Source organism: Triticum aestivum, chromosome 1B (assembly GCF_018294505.1).
Source record: "Triticum aestivum cultivar Chinese Spring chromosome 1B, IWGSC CS RefSeq v2.1, whole genome shotgun sequence".
NCBI classification, from domain to species: Eukaryota; Viridiplantae; Streptophyta; class Magnoliopsida; order Poales; family Poaceae; genus Triticum; species Triticum aestivum.
The window spans coordinates 163373597-163397656 of record NC_057795.1 but is presented as its reverse complement, the minus strand read 5'-3'; the positions used below and the strand labels follow the sequence as shown (position 1 = coordinate 163397656).

Below are 24060 nucleotides of genomic sequence, written 5' to 3'. Positions count from 1 at the left end.
TGCAGCAAGAACTTTGTCTCCCGAAAGATTGTGCCGAGCGACGATCGATCGAGCATGCTGGTATTCAGCGCTTGAGACAGCCCCAAGGAATCAGTTTCAAAGATAACTCTTCCCATCCCATGGGTCTCTGCTAACTGTATTGCTTTGATCATGGCGCATGCCTCAGCGTGAAGTGCCTCGCTAATATGCTCAAGCTTGCCTGCTGCAGCAAAAATGACATCGCCCATATGATCACGCGCAATACAGCCCCACCCGGCAAGCTGAGTAGCTGGACTATAAGCACCATCAACGTTGATTTTCACCTGCTCCTCGTCTGGCCATATCCATCTGGTAGCATTCCTCACCTTCTCGTGCTCCGGTTTTGCAAAGAATTCCTGCCATTCAGAGATGTGTTTTGTCAGGAGGAACTGGAAATCTTCCACCGAGGCCCATTTCTGATTATGATTGACTTTATTTCGTTCCGTCCACCATAGCCATAAGAGACAAGCAGCCTTTAATTTTTTATCTTCTGATAAGGCAAAGATGTTTGAGAGCATCTGACGAGAATTGGAGCAGGTTAACAACTGCTGCCTGACATCCTCCATACCCGCTGTATGCCACATCTTCTTTACCTCCTTGCATCTGAGGAAAAGGTGCCCTCCATCCTCCGGTAGCCTATGACAGACAACACAGTTCGAGTCCACCTCCACACCAATTCGCTCAACATTTCTCAGCATAGGATGGCTATTGTGGGCAAGTCTCCACAAGAAATGGTGTACTTTCCCCGGGCACCTCCGCTTCCATATATCAGTCCATACTTCCCGATTCTCTCCCAAATTTTCTGAGCATTCGCCTTGTGGATGGAAGCTCCGGCGTCGCTGCAGATCACAGTAGATCCTGTAGGCTGAATGAACTGAAAAAAAGCCCTTGGTGTCAAACTGCCAGGCTATGAAATCCTCGTGGTGTTCATATATTGGGATTTTTAGTATCACCTCAGCCTCCTCATGGTTGAAAGTTTGTCTGACAAGTTGGGAATCTCACGTATGGTCCAAAGGATTAATGAGTTCAGACACCCTTGTTAGAAGTGTGTTACCTCTTCGTGATCTGGGAAAACGAATTGCACCCGTAGGGAGCCAGGGAACAGTTCACATGTCTACTATGTGTAACAAATTCATACATACTGAGAGTTTCAAAAAAACAAATACTCATACGTACTGAGCAAAAACAAACAGTTCACATGAATAATACTAAGAGTTGCACGCGTCATTTTTTTATGTATATTTGTAAAACGTAAGTAATTTGTTTTTGAAATATTGTGTGTTAAAAATATTATACATACATACAATTATTAGTTAATCAAAAACTTAAATATAAACATGCGTATTCTATAAAAAATATTTAGTAAAATATTTGTAATAAAAACATTAAGGATACTTTTAAAGATATTTGTAAAAAGTAAGTAATAAGATTATGTTCAAATATTTTTGTGTTAAAAATATTATACATACAAACGATCAGTAGTAAATAAAAACATCTAAATACAAACCTGTGTATTACATAAAAAATATTTAGTTTATGCAGACATTGAATTTTTTATTACATAAATGTGTTTAGTCAATCCATAAAAATATACACTCACGGTTTATATTTGTAAAAAGTAAGTAATAAAATTATGTTCAAATATTTTTGTGTTAAAAATATTATACATATAAACGATCAGTAGTAAATAAAAACATCTAAATACAAACCTGTGTATTACATAAAAAATATTTAGTTTATGCAGACGTTGAATTTATTTTATTACATAAATATGTTTAGTGAATCCATAAAAAATTATAAACTCACGGTTTATATTTGTAAAAAGTAAGTAATAGAATTATGTTCAAATATTTGTGTGTTAAAAATATTATACATACAAACGATCAGTAGTAAATAAAAACATCTAAATACAAACCTGTGTATTACATAAAAAATATTTAATTTATGCAGACATTTAATTTATTTTATTACATAAATATGTTTAGTGAATTCATAAAAAAGTATACACTCACGGTTTATATTTAAATTATACAAAATGGTGAATACAAACATTTACTAAATATTTATGAATATTCACTTGTGTATTATTTTACTAATGACTTATATTGAAAAATTTATAAATTTAAATATTATACATGATTGAACTTTTTTTCATAAATATTATTTTATATATATAATATTTAAAATAATACATGAATAATTTTGAAAGTAGGTTATTTCGTTTGTATGTACAATATTTATAACACACAGATATCACAAGGTTATATTTATTACTGAAATTATAATTTACATACTATCTACAAATTCTTTAAAAAAACAGATGCAAAATGGGCTGCACTGGCCATAGCCATTTGAGCTTCATGAGCGCCTATTTTCTAGAGAGAATTCCTTATTTAACACTGTGTTAAATTTTTATTCTCTATTTGACATCGGAAATTTATTATGTCCTAATATAACACCGAATCTAAATTTTATGCCTTTTATAGCACTTTCGTTCATTTTGAGCTTTGACGCTGTTAAATTACAACTGAAAAAACCCTTTTGCACCTCATGTGGGATGTGTCACTAAAATTTAACTAGATCCTAATAAGAAAACACATGCCCAGCCGTCTTTTTTTTTTCCTGATGGAGTGCCCAGCCGTGCTGGTTTGCTGTATGCGGCTACGTAGGTTGTATGTGTGTACCTGGCCGGTTCGGTTGCTAGGTCCGTGACGCGTGTAGGCCGAGCCAAACGGGCCGGCTGGACGGATCAAGTTGATCAATTTGTTACTCTACTACTTCCTTCGTTCTTAAATATAAGTCTTTTAGAAAATCCGCTATGGACTACTCCCTCGTTTCCAAATATTTGTCTTTTTAGGCATTTAAATAGACACAGTATACGGATGTATTTTAGAGCATAGGTTCACTCATTTCACTCCGCATGTGGTCATTTGTTGAAATCTCTACAAAGACAAATATTTAGAAACGGAGGAAGTACATACGAAGCAAAATAAGTGAATCTACATCTTAAATATGTCTATATACATCTATATGTAGTTTATAGTGGAATCTCTAAAAAAACTTATATTTAGGAATGGAGGGAGTAGTTAAGTGCGTGCTTGCATGTATGTATAGGAGTTAGCTGCGGTTGTGCGTACGTGTCTGTGTGGCCGTTGAGGCAATGCTATGCAAGCGCTGGACGTGGCCGTGCCTGTTTCGATACAAAGGTTAAACTAAACCGGCTCTATCTAAACATAGCATATAACAAATCCAAGGATAAGTAATTCTTAGTTTTCCTAAAACTGAAAAAATGACTTTTTGGAAAATGGTAATTAGGAAAAGAGTCTGTCTAAGATACATCTAGATGTGACATAATTATGTCACATTTAAACTGATGTCCATTCTGTTTGTGGTCTATTTTTTTATCCTAGTTTTATTTGTTTTTTTCTCTCGAATATGCACGAGTGTACATATATTAAAGAAGAAAGACAAAGAGTGCCTCCACCATAGTTACAGGGTTCTTATTACATGCTAATCCTCCTCACTCACCCACCTCTCTATCCTATCGAAGAAGGGCATTACATCCCCTTTCAAAAGCCCCGTGGATGACCACCTCAAAATACACCTTTTTCAACAACTGCTCGATCCAATGTCGCGCTCCCTCAAAAACAATATATTTGTAACTGAACTATTTGTAAAGCTGGTCTTCGAAAAATCCCACGAAAACGGGTTTGTTTACACTAGTCACTAATTTCATTTATCCAAAAACAACCACGTAGCTCTTTTGCAAAAAAAAAAAGAAAAAATCCCACATAGCCAGGTCGTACTGTTAGTAGCGACTTGGGCCAGATAGCCGCTTCATATTATCTAAGGGGTAAAAGAGTCTTTCAATGTGCAATTTCGCATCACTAGAAAAAAAATGGACGAAAGTGTTATAAAGGGCATAAAATTTAGACTTGATGTTAGATAGGAAAGAAAATGTTTTTCGGTATCAAATAAGGAAACGAATTTAAGATAGTGTTAAATAAGGAATTCTTTCTATTTTCTACTTCATCCGTTTCTAAATATTTGTCTTTCTAGAGATTTCAATAAGTGATTACATACTGAGTAAAATGAATGAATCTACACTTTAAAATATGTCTATATACATTCATACATGGTAGTCCATTTAAAATATCAAAAAAAAATATTTAGGAACAAAGGAAGTAGTATATTAAGCCTAGTTATCCACATTAATTCTGTACATGTGCATGTCGAAGTGGTAGCGCGGCTTGTTTGCTAAGCTGCGCTCCTGAGTTTAGGCCTGGAGGTCACTCTTTTTTTTTTTGTTAATTTTCACTCTGTAATAGCAGAATACTCCCTCCGTTCTTGAAAAAGTTTACTTCTAACTTTATTAAAAGGTCAAACTTTTTTATATTTGATCGTATTTATACAATAATAGACCAATATTTATGCAACAAATTAGTAGTTGCTACCATCATTTTTCAATTTGTTTGGTTATATGTCAATGTGTAAAAATATTTGATTTCACAAGCATTGACATATTTGTGCACAAACTCGGTCAAACTTTGAGACAGTTTGACATTTTAACAAAGTTGGAAGTATACTCTTTCAAAGACGGAGGGAGTACATATTAGCTGGTTATCCTTAGCGTTGTAAACGTTGGTCAACGATTTGGGACCTAGCGCCCTACTTTTTTGTGTTCATTTTCATGGTAGTATAGTGGTCGGTTTTTCTGCAAATAAAAAAAAAGAGGAGGGGGTTGTGCAAAAAATCATTACCATGGATGGCTTTTTCCGTGAATAAAAAATACATGGGTGTTTTATGAAAAATGTGCCGTCCAAGTACACACGGATACACTGCATACACATGTGACTGTATATGTACGCTTGAGTCAAGTTAAGTAACTGCAAATACATATTTTCAAAATTCTAACATCAAACTAAACATCAAACACAAGTTCTATGACTTTCGATATAGTACAAGGACAATTACCAGATAATATCATCAACACGCAAAAAGGAGTGACAAATAATAAAATTCCTCTACCGATGAGGGCAACAAGGAAAACGACAAAAGAGCAGCGAACACTGGAGGAAGACCGAGGCATGTTCCACGGGCCGTCCATCTATAAACCAACGGTGGATGCGTGTTCACGCGTCTTTGAACACTCAAAACGATTAATTAAGCTCGTGGTCGTCACAAAACGCAACTATTCCCAGGCACATCCCATTTCCAATCCCCCCACACTTCCTCTCTCTCTCCCCCGCCCCTCGCCGTCGCCGGAGAGAGAGAGAGAGGGACGCGGCCGCGGGAGAAGAAGGAGGGAAGATGATGATGACACGGGCCTCCATGGGGGCCATGGAGGGCGCGGCGCTGGACGAGGTGGTGCGGCGATTGGTCGAGGGCGGCCGCGGCGGGCGGCAGGTGCAGCTGTCCGAGGCGGAGATCCGGCAGCTCTGCGTCGACGCCAAGCGGGTTTTCCTGTCCCAGCCGAACCTCCTCCGCATCCAGGCCCCCGTCAAGATCTGCGGTGATTATTAAACAAATCATTTCTAGCTTTGGTTTTGCTCCTTTCCAAATTATATGTAGTTTTGATTTTGATGATGGTATTTCTTTCATAGAACGAATAGGTTTGTTGGTAAATTTTTAGGCGATGTGGAGAATCTGTGAATCATGAGGGGATTTGGTACACCTTGGTGGTGTTTGGTGGAATTTAGGGATAAGAAAAGGATGGGTTTCCTTACAAGGGATGATGATCTCTTTGTAGTATGATGATAATGCCTGATTTGAGCTTCCTTGGCCTTAAAGAGCCATTAATACTTAGTCATAGGTACTCCTAGGGGATGCAAGTGGGACCCGTGAAAGCCTGCATATAAGTATATTAAAAGGCAACCTTATGTAAATATCAAAGGAAAATTACAATAAGTTGATTTTGTGTATACTTATGGAAGTGCTTCGTGGGTTGCCCTGCCGGCTTGCATCCTTAGGTACTCCACTTTGGTTGCTCCCGCCATTTGTTTTGCTCACTTTAGAACATGTGAATTCATGATAGAGTTATGAATGGAGTTGCTGGGTTAATGAGCTGAGGTAGGATTGTTGGCCATATTGGCGGCTGCGGTGGATGGTCAAGTCGCTGCTCGTTGTCCATTAAATTTGTTTGCACGAGCTGGTGACATTGTGACCAACACTGCTGTTCTTGGTTCTACACCGGGTTTGGCTGGTATTAGTATTATTGTAGTCCATATGTCATCCCTCTGGTGTCAGGAAGTACAGAGTAGCATCATGCATAACAACCCTACCAAATTTTTAAAGTAAAATAACGCAAAAAGGATAGGCAAATTGTGAACCCTGGGCTGCAATGCATCATAATAAACTTGGCAACAGGTCTACAGAAGACTTGTCTTCACCTTCAATATGTCAATTGCCTTCTTCACCTTCCTTTACCCAAATTTTTATACAAATGGTCAGTATACTGCCTGACACCCTATCATCAATTGTCATTTCATTTCAAACTTCCCATAATGCCCACCATGTAGCCCACAGCCTGAAGGTTAAATAACCATCAATTTGTCTGTGTACAGTCCTCCCAGACCAAGCCATCAAACAGTGAAATCTTCCTGAGACTGAGACGAAACAAACAATTTGCTGAACAAACTTGATATGGTTTTGATCCCTGACACAACACGATAATCCCCCCCTTGGCAGTTCCACTTTCAACCAAACATCTAAGTGGAGTTTATTATCGAAGACTTGCCAGAGGAAAAATCTTGTTCTTTATTTGGTTTTTGCAGGCCACACACTGACCATTCTGTAACTGGCAACTGCTCACTTTCTGTAGAAGGATCTTGTAGAAATGTCATTATTATTTTCTCTAGTCCTGAGCTAATAACATCCTCAATTACACCTCCTCCAACGTGTATATCAAACCATTCCACATGTTAATCTAATAACCTCTACATCCCCTGACATCTTTGATTCACCTGCCATATTCCATCCTAGCAACAATCAACCACCGGCATAGATTTGAGCAAATTTGAAAAATAAATGATACTGAATACTGGTATGTACAACCTTTATAGCTCTACCATTCTACAGATTATCTGCTAAGCAGCCTTGTCAGTAAAATACCTGTGAGTTTATCTCGTTTGTTTGATAAAGATTTCTTTCTGCACAAAGTTTAGAGCTTCTTAATATTCTTTTCATTATCACTGTAATTTCTTTTGCACATCTTCACAGAAAACTCGAGTCTTACCTATTATGATGATACCTTCAGGTGATATCCATGGTCAGTTTGTTGATCTTCTGAGGTTGTTTGATTTGGGTGGTTATCCTCCAACCTCAACCTATGTATTCCTTGGAGACTACGTAGATAGAGGCAAACAGAGCTTGGAAACTATATGCTTACTGCTGGCGTACAAAATAAGGTACCCTGACAAGGTTTTCCTGTTAAGGGGTAACCATGAAGATGCCAAAATCAACAGAGTTTATGGTTTCTATGATGAATGCAAGAGGAGGTTCAATGTTCGACTGTGGAAGATATTCTCTGATTGCTTCAACTGCCTGCCTATTGCAGCACTCATTGATGACAAGATACTGTGCATGCATGGTGGCCTTTCACCTGAACTGACTAACCTGGACCAAATAAAGGATATTGAGAGGCCGGCTGAGATTCCTGATTATGGTCTCCTGTGTGATTTGCTTTGGTCTGATCCTAGCCCTGACGGAGAAGGGTGGGGGGAGAGTGACAGAGGTGTTTCATGTACGTTTGGTGCAGATAAGCTTATAGAGTTCTTGGAAAAAAATGATCTTGATCTTATCTGCCGAGCCCATCAGGTTTGTGAACACTTAGTTGAACTCCTGTTATTTTCTGGATTATTGTTATTCTCGAGCTTTACTTACAATAACTGCATGTACCATGAATGCCCTTAGGTGGTAGAAGATGGTTACGAGTTCTTCGCACAGCGGAGATTAGTCACCATCTTCTCAGCTCCAAATTACTGCGGGGAATTCGATAATGTAGGTGCTCTGTTGAGCATAGATGAAGATCTAATGTGCTCATTTCAAATCTTGAAGCCAAATGAAACAGGCACATCGCGGGTAAAAAGACAAATTCCAAATAAGGTAAATCAGCTGGCTTCAGATTGGATTCATATTCTACTATGTACTAGAAGTTGAACCTGTGGAGATAGAATGTTTTATCATTGTATTACCTTTATGGACTACTCCCTCTGTGCATAAATATAAGACGTTTTAGAGACTTGTTAACTCTCTAAAATGTCTTAAATTTATGAACAGAGGGAGTAGAATATTAAAAAATAGAAACCATGATCGACGAAACGAAAGAAAATTCGATGATAATGCCTCTGATGCACAAGATTTGCTGTGGTTTGCTGGTTCTGTTAATTATTGCATAATCCAGTCGTCTGCCCTTTTTTAATGAACATATAATCGCTGCACAGTGGGTTGCACATTATTTTTTCCCTAAATTTTAATGCCATCTCGATGTTACTTCTGTATGTTCACGAGGAAACTTTGCGGATGACACTACCACAGAGAGTGATAGTGAATTGATAATGTAATTGAGGATAATCCTTCATTCAATCTTTGATCAAGAAGGGGCCATTCGATGCATTCATTGTATTTCCGCTAACTATTACATTTTAGCTACCCAACCAGTTAGGCCAACTCCAACGCAATGGACCCAAACGGACACGGATTTTATCCGTATTTTGTCTGTTTGGGTCAGGAAAACGGACATGACCTCTGTGCCCAACGAAGCTGCCCCATTTGGTGAGATGTCCACCCCCGCCATTTCCTCGAACACCTAGCAGGCGTTGCCGCCACCGCCAGTGTCAACGACGAGCATGCTCTCCGACGTCCGAACCTGACGCTGCTGCGTGCGGCGTCGACTCGGCCGTGCTCCTTGTCGCGCGCGCGCCAGTGCTCGCCCTGCCGCGCGCGCCCGCCTTGCCGCGCATGAGCACGCCGCCCCCGGCTCTGGCCTCTGCCGCCGCGGTTGAGGTGCAACAGCTCGCCGGCCGTGGTTGAGGTCGACACCTGCCGTCGCGGCTCTGGCCTCCGCCGCCGCTGCTGTGCCCATGGCACGGGAGGAGCCCCGCGTCGCTGCCGCGGGGGACCAGGATGCCGCTGCCTGCCAAGTCCACCGCCACCCGTGTCCGTCCCTCCTCGCCTCGCCCGTGCCCGCCCTGCCTCGCCTCGCCCTGGCAGCTCTGGTCTCCGCCGCCGCTGCTCTGCCTATGGTGCAGGAGGAGCAACAGGGGGAGCCCCGCATCGCTGCTGCCCGGGACCAGGCCGTCGCCGCCTGCCAAGTCCACAGCCGCCCGCGCCCGTCCCTGTCCCGCCTCGTCAGCGCCCGCCCTTGCCCCGCCTCGCCTGCGCCCGCCCTGCTGTGGCGGAGGCCTGCTGTTGCGCCTGCGTGAGGCATGCTGCTGCTGCTGCGTCGCTGGGATGCCACACTCCAGCGCGAGCCACACCTGCGCGCGGCATGCTGCTGCTGCGTGCCGGGGGAGGCGTCGGTGGCGGGGCCGGGGGTGAGAGAGAGAGAGAGAGAAAAGCGGGGTAGGTGGGATAGGTAGGGAGGTTGACATATGGGCCCTGCCGGACACAAGCGGACGAGGACGACACAAACTCTGTCCATTTTGTGTCCGCTTTGGACCCAAATCCAGAGCAAATTTGGTCCAGAAATGGGTCCAAACGGACACAAAACAGACAAAACAATAGGATGGGTCTGTGGTTGGGCCATTGTTTTTGTCTGTTGGGACCCAAACGGACACGGCCGGAAGAAATGGGGTCGTGCATTGGAGTTGGCCTTAGGTCTTGAATTACCATCGGCCTAGGGAAACTTCATAGAAGATATCATAACCGCCTATCCAGTAGGTTTGTTTAGTTGATGAGAATGGAAGTGATAAGTAGGTTAGAGTTGAGCTATTCCCACAAACACCCAATGGTCAGAATAACTAGTATTTCCGGACGGAGGGAGTACAATAATTGTAGAAAGAAGACCACGGCTCACTTCGTCTAAATTAGCCTAGACTACATTAACCCTTCCAACATGCATATCTTAATCAATTGACGTGTGATCATCAAAAGCTACCAAGCCCGTTTTAGCCTACCAAAACGTCATATATTTTAGAACGGATGTAGTACATGTGAACTACCCAAGATGCAAAATACAGTAGTCTCTACCTACGATAACATATCCTGAATAAAATATCTGATAAGTTCTACTCCCTCTGTTCACAAATATAAGATGTTTTGGATATTTCAATATAGACTACATACGGACTGAAATGAGTGAACAAACACACTAAAACGTGTCTACATACATCCAATTCAGAAAAAAGTTATAATATCTTATACTACTTCCGTATCAAAATATAATACATTTTTGTAGGCTAGTTTAGCCTACAAAAACGTCTTATATTTTGGTACGGAGGTAATATTTGTGAACCGAGGGAGTACTTCACCAGATTTGAACCCGCAAAAAAAAAGAGTATGATTTGAAGGCAACACAACTGATTATATTTCCTTTTTGACTTCAACAGCCAGCAACCGGGGGAAGTGCCTGATCTGATCAACATCCATTCCTTGAATATTAGCATCGTCAGCTCGAAGGGGGTGATCTGATCTATTGTTTGGATCCACCAGGGCATGGCAATATTCATCCACCAGCCAATTGTCTTGCTTAACCACCCTTAGTTGCCGAGCATTTGTAAATGTCCATTGGCTCTGCACTCGTTTTCTCTGTACAGAATTAGGCCGGATTTAACAGCACCACCTATTCTGGTTGTTCTTCCTGGTTGCGCGGCATCTGTTTTTGTAAGTTACTTTTGTGGTACATTTTTGCCAGTGGATGTTGATAGCTTCTGTTTGTGAGCATCTATTATTTGCCTTATGTTTGTGACGTGACGTTTTACCAACTTGTTCTACACTTCTACTTACAATCTTGTGGTCTGTGAGGGAAGGTCTCCAAGGTTCTTATGACCTTGTTTGTTTTTTCTTTCATTTTTTGCATGTTCGAGCTACTGATCTACTCATTCCATTCACTATTATAAGATGTTCAAACTTTTTTCTGATTCAGATGTGTATAGACGCATTTTAGTGTGTTTGTTCACTCATTTCAGTCTATATATAGTCCATATTGAAATATTCAAAACATCTTATATTTGTGAACAGAGGGATATCCATTTTAATTGTGTATAACGGGATAGTAGACGGTTTCTCCCTGGCACCTCTTTGATTTGTAGGATTCTAAAAACTTAGGACTGAAATGCCATGGGCCTCAATCCTACAGAATTTGGGTTGTTTGATTACATCATACAAAAAACGAAGGGTTTCTTCAAAGAGGATTGAGTGGATGCTAAAAATCCTATGAGAAGTAGTAAAAAGAAAAAACCCATCTTCCCAAGTTTTCAAATTCAAACACTTGTTTTGTTTCAAATTTCAAATCTTACAATGGCCCTCCCAGTCCCTTGATATGGTCTAATGCCTCACAGCCTGTAGCTCCCTCGTTTTTTTTCCTATCTCAACTAAGTGGTGTTTGTCCGGCTTTGCAGGTATAATTAATACACCTAATCTATGATTGTCGACGCTCGTTCCCCGTGTAAGGCCATGAGCCCCGAGAACTGAAACTTTGCCTTCTCTAGTTCTGCCTCGCCCTCTCTAGCTCCGCTTCCGTAACCTCCGCCTTTGGAGACCTGGGAAGTGAAGCTGTCCGCCCCCATGTTGCCGCCAAGTGGCTAGTCAGCCACCGATGTTGAGCCCACCAAGCTTTGCTTCAACGGGAGGGGAGGAGCGATGGCCTTCTTGGGACCCGAGCGATGGTGACCTACCGTGCACTACTCTTTCTCGCTGCCGGCTGTGCCCGCGGACGTGTTGGCTTCGTGGTCGTGGCGGTGGGGCACGACCTCGGTGGAGCCGGCGATGTCCTTCTCCTCGTCGTCGGTCTTGCCCCACACCTTGTCTGCCGCCTTGTCGAACTTCTTGTAGGCGGTCTCCAGTTCTGCTTGGCGGTAACGCCAGCGGGCGAGGCGGATCTCACGAGCGGAGTGTTAGAACTGAAGCAGCGCCGTCTGCTTTGGCATGTCCGCTTCTAACGCGATCGCCCTACCGGCAGTGAGCTGCTCCTTCGCCTGCTAGTGCTCCTGGAGGAGCTGGTGGTTGTAGGCGGCATCGGCCTGCCCCTCCCGGAAACTATTCCTCCCACTCCTCCCACACCATGTCCATGTAACGGGCACGGGCCTCGCCAATGGTCATGGTGCAATGCATCAACGCGGGTGGTGCGAAGGAGGAGGGTGGCGCTGGCTCGTCGTCGGCCGCATCGTCCATTGGGACATCGCCGTCCTCCGACTGCCTGACGGCCAGCCAATGGCAGCAATGGCGGCCATCTCCTTCTTCTGGCCCGTCATCAGCCTGTCCCAGAGAGCTTTGAAGCGCGAGGAAGTCATGATGGGAGTGGTGCCGAGAGGAGAAAGGGATCGGAGGTGGATGACTGTGGCTATGGTCAGGGTATCAGTTTATATAGCAATGGTGGGTGGCAGAGGGACGGACGAGTGGGCCAAAATAGCCGCCTCAATAACTGCGTGTCATTAATGTGGGCTGCATACGGACGAGCGGGGGCCTTTTTGTGTCGTTTGAATGCGGAGCAGCTGCTTGCACGGCGAAGCGGCGGGGACGGCGCTCTCTCGGCCAACACCAGTGAGAGGTCGCGTCCGCTCTGCCCGAACATGAATGCGACACTGATGCTCTTGAGCGGCGTTGACTGTTTCTGGCGGGAAGCGCAAGCGGGCGAGGGAGGGGGTTTTGGTCGGCTAGGGTGGTCAGAAACGGCCCGGACGCATGTAAAGCCTCCATATTTATCTTCGGTTTGCGGGAGAATGTATGTCTGAACAGCCCTTCCTACCGATATAGACCCGCTTTGAATGGTGCAACATGTTCGGTCCAAACGGATCGACATTGGAGATGCCGTAAGCTAGTAGTCTACCTAAGAGGGCAGACGTCGTGCAAACAGAGGCACATGCTCGGGACAGGTGTCCAACAACTATTGCCCGGGCAGATGCCGCCCGATGTAGCGTATCATTTCTCTCTAACTCCTTGTTTTTTCTTTTTGGCTTTGTAGCAAGGGACGGGTACATTGTTCCAGTTTAAAGAACAATTACAACTTATTTTAAAGATAACGGAACTTCTATAAAGACTTTGCTTGGATAATCTGTATACGTTTTTATACTTATAGTGACTTGAGAAAACCCATGATCTAGTGGGGGATGTAGGATGTTAACACTGGGTGCCACAAATAACATGTAGAAACATAGGAATATCGGGTCAGCTTTGGTGAAAACTGTACTACGAACAGTATAGTTTGATCCAGATACTTCTTCCGTTTCATAATGTAGTACATATAGTTTATCTGAAAGTCAAATCTCACATACTTTGACCAAGTTTGTGAAGAAAAATATTTGCATCTATAATATCAAACATATATCATTAGATTCATGATATGTAGTTTCATACTCCCTCCGTCCAGAAATAGTTGTCGAAGGAATAGATGTATCTAGATGTATTTTAGTTTCACATGCATCCATTTATGTCCATTTTCGCGACAAGTATTTTCGGACGGAGGGAGTACTTCATATATTTGGTATTGTAGATTTAAATAGTCTTCTCTGTAAATTTGGTGAAAGTTTGTAAAGTTTAATTTTTTAAAAAGCTATAAGCACTAGTATTATGGAATGGAGTGAGTACCAACATGGTTCCAATAAATAGTTCTGAGATGGACCTCAAAATAGTAGTCAACCATTGTTAAGTACTCCCTCCGTCTCAAAATAAGTGTCTTATCTTTGTACTAACTCTAGTATACCGAAAAAGGGTTTCCCCCGCTTTATATTATAAAGCAAACATCACCGAGTACATCCGAGATACCGAACACCGCACACACCCAAGGCAAGATACAAAGGTGCCAGACACCGACACACCACCCCACCGACTACCAATAGAGAGGTGAACCGGACCAAAACGAAGCCAGGCCTCCAAAGCGGTGCCTCCAAGAAGGATACGACCATGGGTAGCCGCCACCGCCCGATCAACGAAGATCAGGTTTTCACCCGGAGCAAGACGACAAGAGTGTGAATGCTGCGACGGAGCCTTCAGGAAGGGTACGGCGGCAACGGCCACCGCCACCGTCGGCCAGTCAAAGGACTGGACAAGTGGTGTACCCCGGCACTCACACCCCACCGATGAACCTTAACTCCGTCATCCGCCCGCAACCACGCCACCCACACGGCCATGTTTGCCTGCCCGCACCTGAGACGCACGCTCCGCCCACGAACGTCGCGCCTCCCGCCGCCAGAGCCGCCACCTTGCAACCAGACAACCCCGAGACCTACACAAAGGCCCCAACTTTGGACCAACCGATGGCCCTCGACCGACGGAACCACCCGCAGACGCTCCGCTGGTAAACCTGTGCCAACCCGCCCACGACCGAGGAAAGGGGGAGAAAGGGGAGCGGACGAATCCGGACCGGCAAGCCGTGCCGGCGACAGGTGACGCGACCGCATCGAGGCCACCCGTCCCTCCAACCAAGCTCCCCGCCGAACACGGGGAAGGGGGAGAAGGAGGAGCGGACGCATCCGGACCGGCAAAAACCGTGCCGGCGACAGGTGGCGCGACCGCATCGAGGCCACCTATCCCTCCTACCAAGCTCTCCCGCGAGCACCCCCATGTCGCCCCACCATGGTAGCTGACACACATCTTCGCGAGGCCATCGGCAACCGCGAGCCCGCCGACGAGGGAGACCAAATCAACCCCAGACTATCCAGCATCCCTTCATAACTGGATAAGAGTGGCGACAGAAATGTTGCCTAGACGATGGCTGTTAGTCTTACTATTGTATGACTTTATAAGGTCTTGTGTGAATAATTAATAAATATGGACTGCAGCATTGTCCAGATGCAGAGGCCAGGGTCCTCCTCGTCTTTTGAAAAAAATAAAATGGTCAAGTATTTATATAAGATGTTTTGCATTTTAGGAAGGTGTACGATGTCACCCACATGGAACCTCGAGGTGGATCCGTCCCTACCATGATCTTGTTATCGACGCCTAAGGGCATGTAGGGGTGCGGCGGACGTGTCGAGCAGGGGGCAATGGAGAGTATGCTCATGTCCCCGACCCCGGCCGGGCTACTTCGCTGTCGTCGTTGATGTTGGAAGCAGTGTTCCCGTCATGGTCATTAGCTCGATCATGCTAAGTAATCTTCACCGCACCCATAAACTGTGGATGGCCTAATTCGACCTATCGATACATGTGCCGCAATTCACCGCACTGGCATGTGGCATGCATGTGTTTCCCGCCAGTACGTACGTCCACCTCAGAAACATACGCAACCACTGTTTTCTCTTGAAAGGTTACGCACCTATTGGTAAGTAGAAAAGCTTCAAAGTTCAAAAAAAAAGAAAGTACAGAAAAGCTTCATATGTTGCTGTAGCTGATCGTACGTGTGCATGCATGCATGCTTGCACGGACAAAACGTGCAGCATTGTTAGCACCTGGCATGCATTATTGGCTGATTAGTTGCGTATGGACCGATGGTCCTTGCCTAGGTAGCTCTCTCGATCGGCACACATCATAGAGCAAGTATGTATGTGATCCACGTAAAGACTAAAGAGCTAGCTAAAGCCGTGTGATCATCACAGCACGCAGTACGTACGTGTTCGACGAAACGCACCGCACGTACGCCGGTCTAGCCAGCTATGTCGATCCGTGGTCGGCATGCTTTTACACGGTGGATACGCGTGTACGTATGCCGAAACGTCCGCCATTGCTTTATGATTGTATGCTTTTCTGTGGGCGTACACGCTCACCACTTTATTACTTGTTCCTTTGTCGTCGCTTCCTTCCTTTTCTCCCGTCTTCGGTGCACGTCTCGCCTGAGACAATTGGCCGAAAAAAAGCTAATAATAATAAGCTCGATTGTTCGTTATGGTTACAGTGGCAAACACATGTACATAGTAGTATATGATGATTGCCACTTTGATAGGATAGATGGATCCTGGATCCATGGCGTACGTACGGCTACAATAATGCGTGCTCCGACCTCAACTTTCTTCATTTAATGTTTTTTTTGCATATAAAGCGATAATAAAGAGCTTTACGGCTAAGCAAGCTTTGTCCACAGGATATTTTGTTTTATTGGGTGTACGGATCTGCGTACTGCACGTGTGTGTTGTGTGTCTTAGGCTTTTCGACGGATTTACATGATAGGTCCATATCATATGAATGCGTGCGCGTATTTAAGCACGTTGTTTCGTTTGCGAGTAAGCAATGCATACATGCACATGTAGTCACCTCCAAAATGCAGGAATGGTTAATTATAATAGCCCACATACAAATCCGCGACAAATCAAGTACCGAAATAGACAAGTTTGAAGATTTTAACGAGACGAGGATCAATGTCGGAGGCGACTAGGGCGGTGGAAATGATGGATCTCCTCGTCCTTCGTCTCTTCTCTTGAATTACTGGCAGAGATGATTGCTCATTCGATGAATTTTCTTCTAGATCGGATGCCTTTGTGTGATGGGGGCACTTACTGCATTATGTAAAAGTGACCAATCATCCGAGAGGGCATTGTTTGTTGAAAAGATGCCAGGAGACTGAATGTTTAATATATGACTGATGTCAACACCGTGCTAGGTTCAAACTATTCTTCTACCAAACTAATAACTAAACAGAAAACTAGCATATGCAATTTATGTAGTGCTATAAAATTTGATGAGTGTTTACATATGGTTAGATTCCATACCATCTCAAGGAAAACAAAATCAGGTGATCCTTGGTGTTATGGTCACTGCATACTCTCGTTGCATCACAACAAAACCATTGTGGTGCAAGGATAACATTACATATTTATTTTTTATGTTTGCCCTTGATCTGGTTTGTTATCTGGTCATATATAAGCAGTCATTATTGTGACTAGAATAATCAGCAATAATGCAAGTGCTACTTTCTTTTGGTCAACTATAAATGTGTGACAATTATTTACATATGGTAAGATCGCAGCCCAACTCAAAGATGTACACCACACAGTCCTAATATATGTTATCCTTCAACCACATGCCTTTGTTGCATCAGCAAAGACATTGAGGGGAAGGGATAACATTTCAGGGTTGCTTCGTTTGTTTTCCTTGGTTTGGATTGTAAATCTGGTCATATATATGTAGTCCATTTGTCAAGATTTTAGAGCCGGTCATTACAAGTTAGTGTTATATATATGCAAGCCTAAGACCATTTAAATTGAGTGTTCATTGTTGGGCTTTATTTTATCAATGTCACCTAGTTGCGAAGGTGAAGATGCAACCAAGAAGGTAATGACTTTATCTTCTTTCCTTGTGACACTACACTCATTTTAATTGTCATATAGGTGGATTGATGTATATGTATGACATATGGATGAAACGAATATTGTACTAACTTGTTGGTTATATATATGATGTATGGGATGGATATGGATGAATTTTCACTTGTATCCATGTGCATGATGTGAATGGATTGGTTAGTTGTGCTGTGTCTGAAGCACTTTGATGTCAAATTGTTGCCATATGTGTGGGCAAGTTTTAACATGCTCCCTCTTATCCCCTCTTTTTACATGAGGTAAGAAGGTAAGAGCAGGGTTTGCTCAACAACACATTCAGAGGGGGGCCACCAGACAGAAGACACCATGGAGGAACCCACTTAGCGTATTATTAGAAAGATATTGATATGAGACTGGGTCGGTTGCAGAAACCTGCCAGCATAGAAAGGTCACAATCTGAGACGGGTTTATGTCCACCACTGAAAGAAGGTACCGATTACCTATAAGCGCGGCGGGTGGAAAAACCGGTCACGTGTATCTAATCTAGGCCCGCCTCAAATAGGAATTTTGTTAACTAGTGGCAGCATATATAAACTGTTCAGTGTCAACTGCTGTGGTACTGCACTTCTTTTTATCCCATCTTTTTGGCTGCAGTTCTGCATAGAGAACAAACGATACAGTTTAAAGCAACATCTTTGTTTGGCGAGCTTTCGCTGTGGGAGAGTACATATAATAGCGTGCGTATAGTGAAGCTCGATCGAGAAAACAATCGGCAGGGAATGTGATTGCTGTGTTCCAAACTTCGTACATGCATTATCGATCCTTCTAACAGAAAAGGTTTAGTTGTAGTAGTGTCAGATCAAACTCAAAGACGACCTAATTGGCAGGTACATTTCAGACGTGACAGCTAGAATTCTATTTAACCAGAACTAATGTACCTTTCTATGATGGACTAAAATCTTCCATGAGTGAATTAGTCCAGGCGTGCTGTGACAATCAAGTAATCGCAGGACAAGTATGCCGAAAGTAAATTTGCGGGTTTTGTAGTATGATAACACCGTCATTTTCCCTACAAAAAGAAAAAGAAAAATACCCCCCCCCCCCCCCCCAAGCAAAAAAAAATTGAAAGTACTCCATCATTTCAAGTTACTTTTCCTCAAAGAAAATCCAAGTTTTGAAGAAAAATCTTTTTTGCTAAATATGCTGAGTAACTTTGCCAAGTCTTACTCGTCGTTAATTCCATCTTTTTGTTCAGTCCTCGCAAAATAAGAGTAGCCTATTCCTTAATTTCATCTTTTCGCCCTTTGCCACAAAATAAGAATCATCTTTTCACCTGAATGGGAAAGAATATAAGCAAAGAGAAATATTATCGTTATCTTTTTGTTGGAGCATAGAAAATTTTATATGTGTCAATTCCTTACAATGCGTAACTACCACTGATTTCTTGAGAAAACAAAACGTAGTGACCACCTGTACTTAGATTAAAACAAGCACGACAGAAAGACTACAAGAAAGTGAGAATCGAATTGACAGTCATGCATGTCATTTCCAAAGATATGGACCAAAGATATCGTTGAAGACAAAGAAATGGAGAAATATATATAATTTATGTCAGAGAATCTAACAAATGAATAAGTGGTAATATGCTTTGTGCATACCTAGCTAGCTGCTAGTATATATTGCAAAAGATGACATGAATTCATGGCGTTTCGTGCGCTCGATCTCTCTGGTGTACCGGTGCTGTTATATGCAAGGTGCTCCACTTTGATCGACTAAGTTCTCAGATTAATTAACGCAATATGACATTTATAAAAAAAATGCTAGAGATCATCCCTAAATTTATATGCGTGCCTGGAGTGAAATTTCTCTACTTTGATTCAACAACTAAATAATTTTCATTGCAGAGGACAACTAATTAAAAGCTAGATGTTCTGTAAAATGTTTGCCTAAATATTTGCAGTTGACGAGTCCTTGTTAATGCTCGATTTGCATGTTCGTTACAAAAAATGAGGATCAGGCTCCGTGGTCTCCAACAGGCACATCCTGATTTTCTTTCATTAATGAAAAAGATAGAAAAAGAAGCATGGCCTGGGGTGGGAACAAAGGCAATCTTTATTATAATTATCCAATGTAAGTTAGGGTGTTCCATTCTTTTTATCTGCTTGAGGTTCCGGCTCATTTCGCGGTTGCTAAACTATGGTATTCTTTTTGTGTGGAAAGGATTAGGTCTATTATGAAAATTCATCGGATGTACAAAGCATCCCAAACGTAATAAAAACTGCATCGAGATTTCGAGACCACCGAACGACCACTACTGCCGTCAGAAGTAGCCACCACCGTGCCACTGTCGCTGCTCCCCTACTAAAGCCGGCTTGACTTTGTCGAAACAACCTGGAAGTTTTCATGCACGTGTTCCTAAGTACCAGCACCTTGGAGCCGCAGTCATCGCCGTCGAACCCTTGCACAGATCTGAAGCACCTGACACCAAATCTTGCCACATGATGAGAAATGCTAACCTCACCACCCCAAGGAGAAGGTAGGAATCTACATTGGAGCTCTATTGACTACGTCCAAACAGATGAACTCGAGGAGGATTGAATCCCGGAAGACGAACTAGAAGGAGAAGAAACATCACCATTCGCTCGAGCACAGCTCCTTTGAGGGCTAATAATCCCTAACCTAAACTACTATCGGAGCGGAGTCACCGAGATTCTCCTCCCCACCACCGGCCGCCAGAGCGGTAGGCAGAGGGGAGACAAATCCACAGGCTTGCTAGTGAACTCTGAAGGGGAAAGTTTGCCCTAGCCGCTTAAGGTTAGGGGTGGAAATGAGAGGAAGACCCGTGACTAGTTGATGGCTAAACTATGTTGTTCTAAACATCTTGTGTAATCACAATCTGTCATAGAAAATAGCCATGAAAATAAGACAAGGTAGTTAGCCAAATAATAAAATAGACAATAACTAGTATGGCAACCGAGATTATTATAATCACTGCCATACCATTTCGCAGTTGATAGATTGAAACTAATTAAATGGTAATATAATTATACTATTCTCACATAGCGATCTAGATGTTTCAAGTCTATTTGCAGTGAAGTTTGAAGAATCTGATTATGATGTCGAGGGGTTTATGTGGGTTGTCTTCCCGCACTCCTTTGTAGCAGCCGCAACAACATCTTGGGTTTTGCTCTCCGGCTCGGGCCTTGCTTCAACATTGACGAGGTTAGAGATGATGTACATGAGTCGAGCCGGCGGTGGTCGCTTCGGATAACACCGTCAACGCATGGCTGTCGACTGGATTCTTTACTGCTCTGCCAATGGCTTCTCCCTCGGGCGGACCGTGGCCACAATGACTTCCTGACCGCGGATAACAGAGTGAGGCCAGCTCCGGTGGTGGAGCGACAATAGTGGCTCATTTTGAAATAGAAGACTATTGGCTCCGCAAGGACCTAGATGTGATTCTTATTTTATTTAGCTTTGCTTTGTAATGCTTGACTTTGGTTAGTGGATCTGGTGGCTTCTTCACAAAATAATCGTCTGCAGAAAAAGAATGAATGTATTTAATACCTTTTTCTGAAAATATTTTTTGGTTCAAGACACAAAAATGAGTTATTTCAATGCATGTGTGCCTCAAGAAACAACAACACGTATAGTTGCAACAGGAGACACTGTTCACTTGGTTGAGATCCCAATGGACATTGCATAATGGATGGTGTTGGAGGACATCCCCTAATGGGGAGAAAATCTTGTCTACAAGACACACACTAGCCGGTATATTCTCACACTTCTCATCAACAACGAGTGATCATCTATCGTTTGGCAGAAGCAAGACGAGTACAGCACTACCTAGTTGGCTAGTTTCCAAAATGAGCTACAAGCACTGATCAAAGTGCTATGCAACCGCATCAAACCTTTCCCAAAGGAAAAAAAATAATATAAATATATATATATAGCTAGTACTACTCCTACTCGTTGCCCAAAGAAATAAAATGTGTGAATGAGAGCAAGCCAGAGAGAAAAAAAATCGCCAGAAGGAAATAGAGAAAAAGGCTAACATTATCGCCAAAAGAAAAAGAGAAAAAAGCTATTAGCTAATTACTTACTTCCCTTTGAAACATCAACATACTTGCATTCTCCATCGATCTTTATATAAGGCACTCTCCTGTGTCGCTCAAGTCTCAACTCAAACCACTGAAAACTTCTCAATCGATCAGGAGTCGAGCACTCAGGAGAAGGAGGTAGCCATGCCGACGGATGCAGGCAAGAAGGCGTATGTTGTTGCCCTGGTGATCCAGGTGATCTACACCGGCATGTACGTCGTCTCCAAGGCGGCCTTCGATGGCGGCATGAACACCTTCGTCTTCATCTTCTACCGCCAGGCAGCCGCCACTCTCCTCTTGCTACCCCTCGCCATCCTCCTCGAGAGGTACTCAACTAATTAACCATTTATCTACCTTACTTGATCAAGTCATGATTAAAATGCAAACAATCAGTGGCTATGCATGCATGGATGCAATCTAGCACCTGTTAAAATTAGTTGATCCATCTTAAGTTCTTAACTAATATGAGTGAGATCCATGACTGTTAATGATTTTGCAGGAGAAACGCGCCACCCATGTCACTGTGGTTGTTTACCAAGATCTTCATGTACGCGCTACTCGGGTAAGAACACGACGCCATTGATCTCCCTTTGAATTCATCATCATCTATATATGCGCGTAAAAGTAACATGTAGGTATTGCACGTACGTTACGTACGCAGGAACACGGTGAGCATGAACCTGCACAACATCAGCCTCAAGTACACGTCGGCGACCGTGGCATCAGCCACGAGCAACTCCATCCCCGTCATCACCTTCCTCTTCGCCGTCCTGCTCCATCTCGAAGCCATCAAGCTCCGCGCCGCCTCGGGCACGGCGAAGCTCGCCGGCGTCGCGCTCTGCGTGGCCGGCATCCTCGTCATCGCCCTCTACGCCGGTCCGCCGCTCAGCCCCCTCAACCACCACCGCGCCTTCCACGCGCACGCCGCCGCAACGGCCGCCGGGAAGCAGGGGGAGTGGATGAAAGGCACGTTCCTGATGCTCCTGGCCAACGTGACGTGGTCGCTCTGGATCGTCCTGCAGGCGCGCCTCCTCAAGGAGTACTCCAACAAGCTGCTGGCCACGGCGCTGCAGTGCCTGCTCAGCACGGTGCAGTCGCTCGCGCTGGCGGCGGCCGTGACCGGCGGTGGCGGGGAGGACATGTCGGCCGCCTGGACGCTGCGGTTGGACGTGGGTCTCGTCGCCGTCGCCTACTCCGGGTTCGTGGTCACGGGGGTGTCCTTCTACCTCCAGGCGTGGTGCATCGAGAGGCGGGGCCCCGTGTTCTTGGCCATGTCTAATCCGGTGGGGCTCGTGCTCACCGTGTTCTGCTCCTCCTTCTTCCTCGGCGAGGTCGTCCACCTCGGCAGCGTCCTCGGCGGGGCGCTGCTCGTCGCCGGCCTGTACAGCGTGCTCTGGGGGAAGAGCAAGGAGCAGCCACCGCCGCCGCCGCTTAGTGCAGCTCCTGCATCAGAAACCATCATGAAACAAGGATGCGATGGTAGCAATGCTCGCACCGGCGCCATGAACAAGGAAGAGGACGACGAGGTGAAACTGGAGGAGGAGAAGAGAGCCAAGCTGGATTCACAGGTGTAGCTGGGAAATACTACTACAGAGTTACAGCAGCCATGCATCCTGCAGGCAGGCAGGTCGGCCACGAGGAGCTGTTTCTTTTGACAGAGACTCTTGAGTGAAATGCATAATACAGCACTAGGAAATGCACGAGTAGTACGCTAGTACTAGAAACTTTATGAACCATCGTCGTCCAAGGGCTGAAACGCAAGTGGCAGAGTATTGCTGGTATGTAACGGGAGCGGCTATTTCTAAGATGGGATGGGAATTCATATTTCTAAGTGGATGATTCAGCTTTGTTTTTATGTTGCCCACATTGTGCAACTTGACCGACTTAGAAATAAATTACGACTCCATTACAAACCTGATGTCAGTTTTTTTTTAGCCATGACAAATCGAACGGTTTTTATGGCAATTTATGTTTATCGAGATGGCAAGTTTAGTTGGCAAGTATGAAAATTCCGTCTCAGTTCATTTTATGGCCAGAAAATTGTCGTGCTCGTAAACCAAATTGGGCATCCTCACGCCAACTAAATTTACCATAAAAAACTTTTGATTTGTATGTTAAAAGTCTAATAGCAGATTTTTAGCATTACCGGTTGGTGATTTAGAAATAGTAACCCTGATATTCAAATGTTAAAATTCCGTAGACATAATTTACGGTAAGAATTAATACGTGCTCCGTATGATTAGTTTGATCTGCCCGATACATGTTCAGCACATGTTGGTCTCTTCTCATGATTGTTACAAGTTTAAAAGAGGACTTCCAAAGTAAAAAAGGTTTTATTTTAATTCCTCAAAGTATTACTCCCGCTAACTGATTACTCACTATCATATAAGTATATCACTTTGAACTAAATGGAACCTTTAATAGCCCCACTCATGCTTATCTTATCCCCTAACCATTTCTTTTTGACTCATTTGACCCACCGCTGAAAAGTTATGGTCTAGTTAACCCATGATTTGTGGTGGCCTGGCCGGACTTGTATGATTTTTTATTCAGAAAGAATTCCATATCTTTCGAGGGCACTCCCTCTCTTAACTTTG

General features: G+C 43.7%; 2 protein-coding genes across 2 annotated transcripts; both read left to right on the top strand.

Annotated features, from left to right (window-relative positions):
• Positions 1 to 5197: 5197 nt before the first annotated feature.
• Positions 5198 to 10979, top strand: LOC123113707 (serine/threonine-protein phosphatase PP1). The gene is made up of 4 exons (XM_044535014.1): positions 5198 to 5530; positions 7274 to 7833; positions 7930 to 8121; positions 10566 to 10979. The coding sequence occupies exons 1-4, from the start codon at positions 5329 to 5331 to the stop codon at positions 10587 to 10589; spliced, it is 978 nt and encodes a 325-aa protein (XP_044390949.1). The 5' UTR covers positions 5198 to 5328; the 3' UTR covers positions 10590 to 10979.
• Positions 10980 to 21521: 10542 nt separating this feature from the next.
• On the top strand, positions 21522 to 23306 carry LOC123088817 (WAT1-related protein At5g64700). The gene is made up of 3 exons (XM_044510924.1): positions 21522 to 21789; positions 21963 to 22025; positions 22125 to 23306. Exons 1-3 carry the CDS (start codon positions 21608 to 21610, stop codon positions 23035 to 23037), a joined length of 1158 nt encoding a protein of 385 aa, XP_044366859.1. The 5' UTR covers positions 21522 to 21607; the 3' UTR covers positions 23038 to 23306.
• Positions 23307 to 24060: the final 754 nt, after the last annotated feature.

Excerpts from the sequence above, each read along its gene's own strand:
- LOC123113707 (XM_044535014.1), top strand. The coding sequence starts at position 5,329 with ATGATGATGACACGGGCCTCCATGGGGGCCATGGAGGGCGCGGCGCTG. Across the intron at positions 7,834-7,929 it reads TTATCTGCCGAGCCCATCAG|GTGGTAGAAGATGGTTACGA; the intron begins GTTTGTGAACAC and ends GAATGCCCTTAG. Across the intron at positions 8,122-10,565 it reads AAAGACAAATTCCAAATAAG|CCAGCAACCGGGGGAAGTGC; the intron begins GTAAATCAGCTG and ends TGACTTCAACAG.
- LOC123088817 (XM_044510924.1), top strand. The coding sequence starts at position 21,608 with ATGCCGACGGATGCAGGCAAGAAGGCGTATGTTGTTGCCCTGGTGATC. Across the intron at positions 21,790-21,962 it reads CTCGCCATCCTCCTCGAGAG|GAGAAACGCGCCACCCATGT; the intron begins GTACTCAACTAA and ends ATGATTTTGCAG. Across the intron at positions 22,026-22,124 it reads TTCATGTACGCGCTACTCGG|GAACACGGTGAGCATGAACC; the intron begins GTAAGAACACGA and ends TTACGTACGCAG.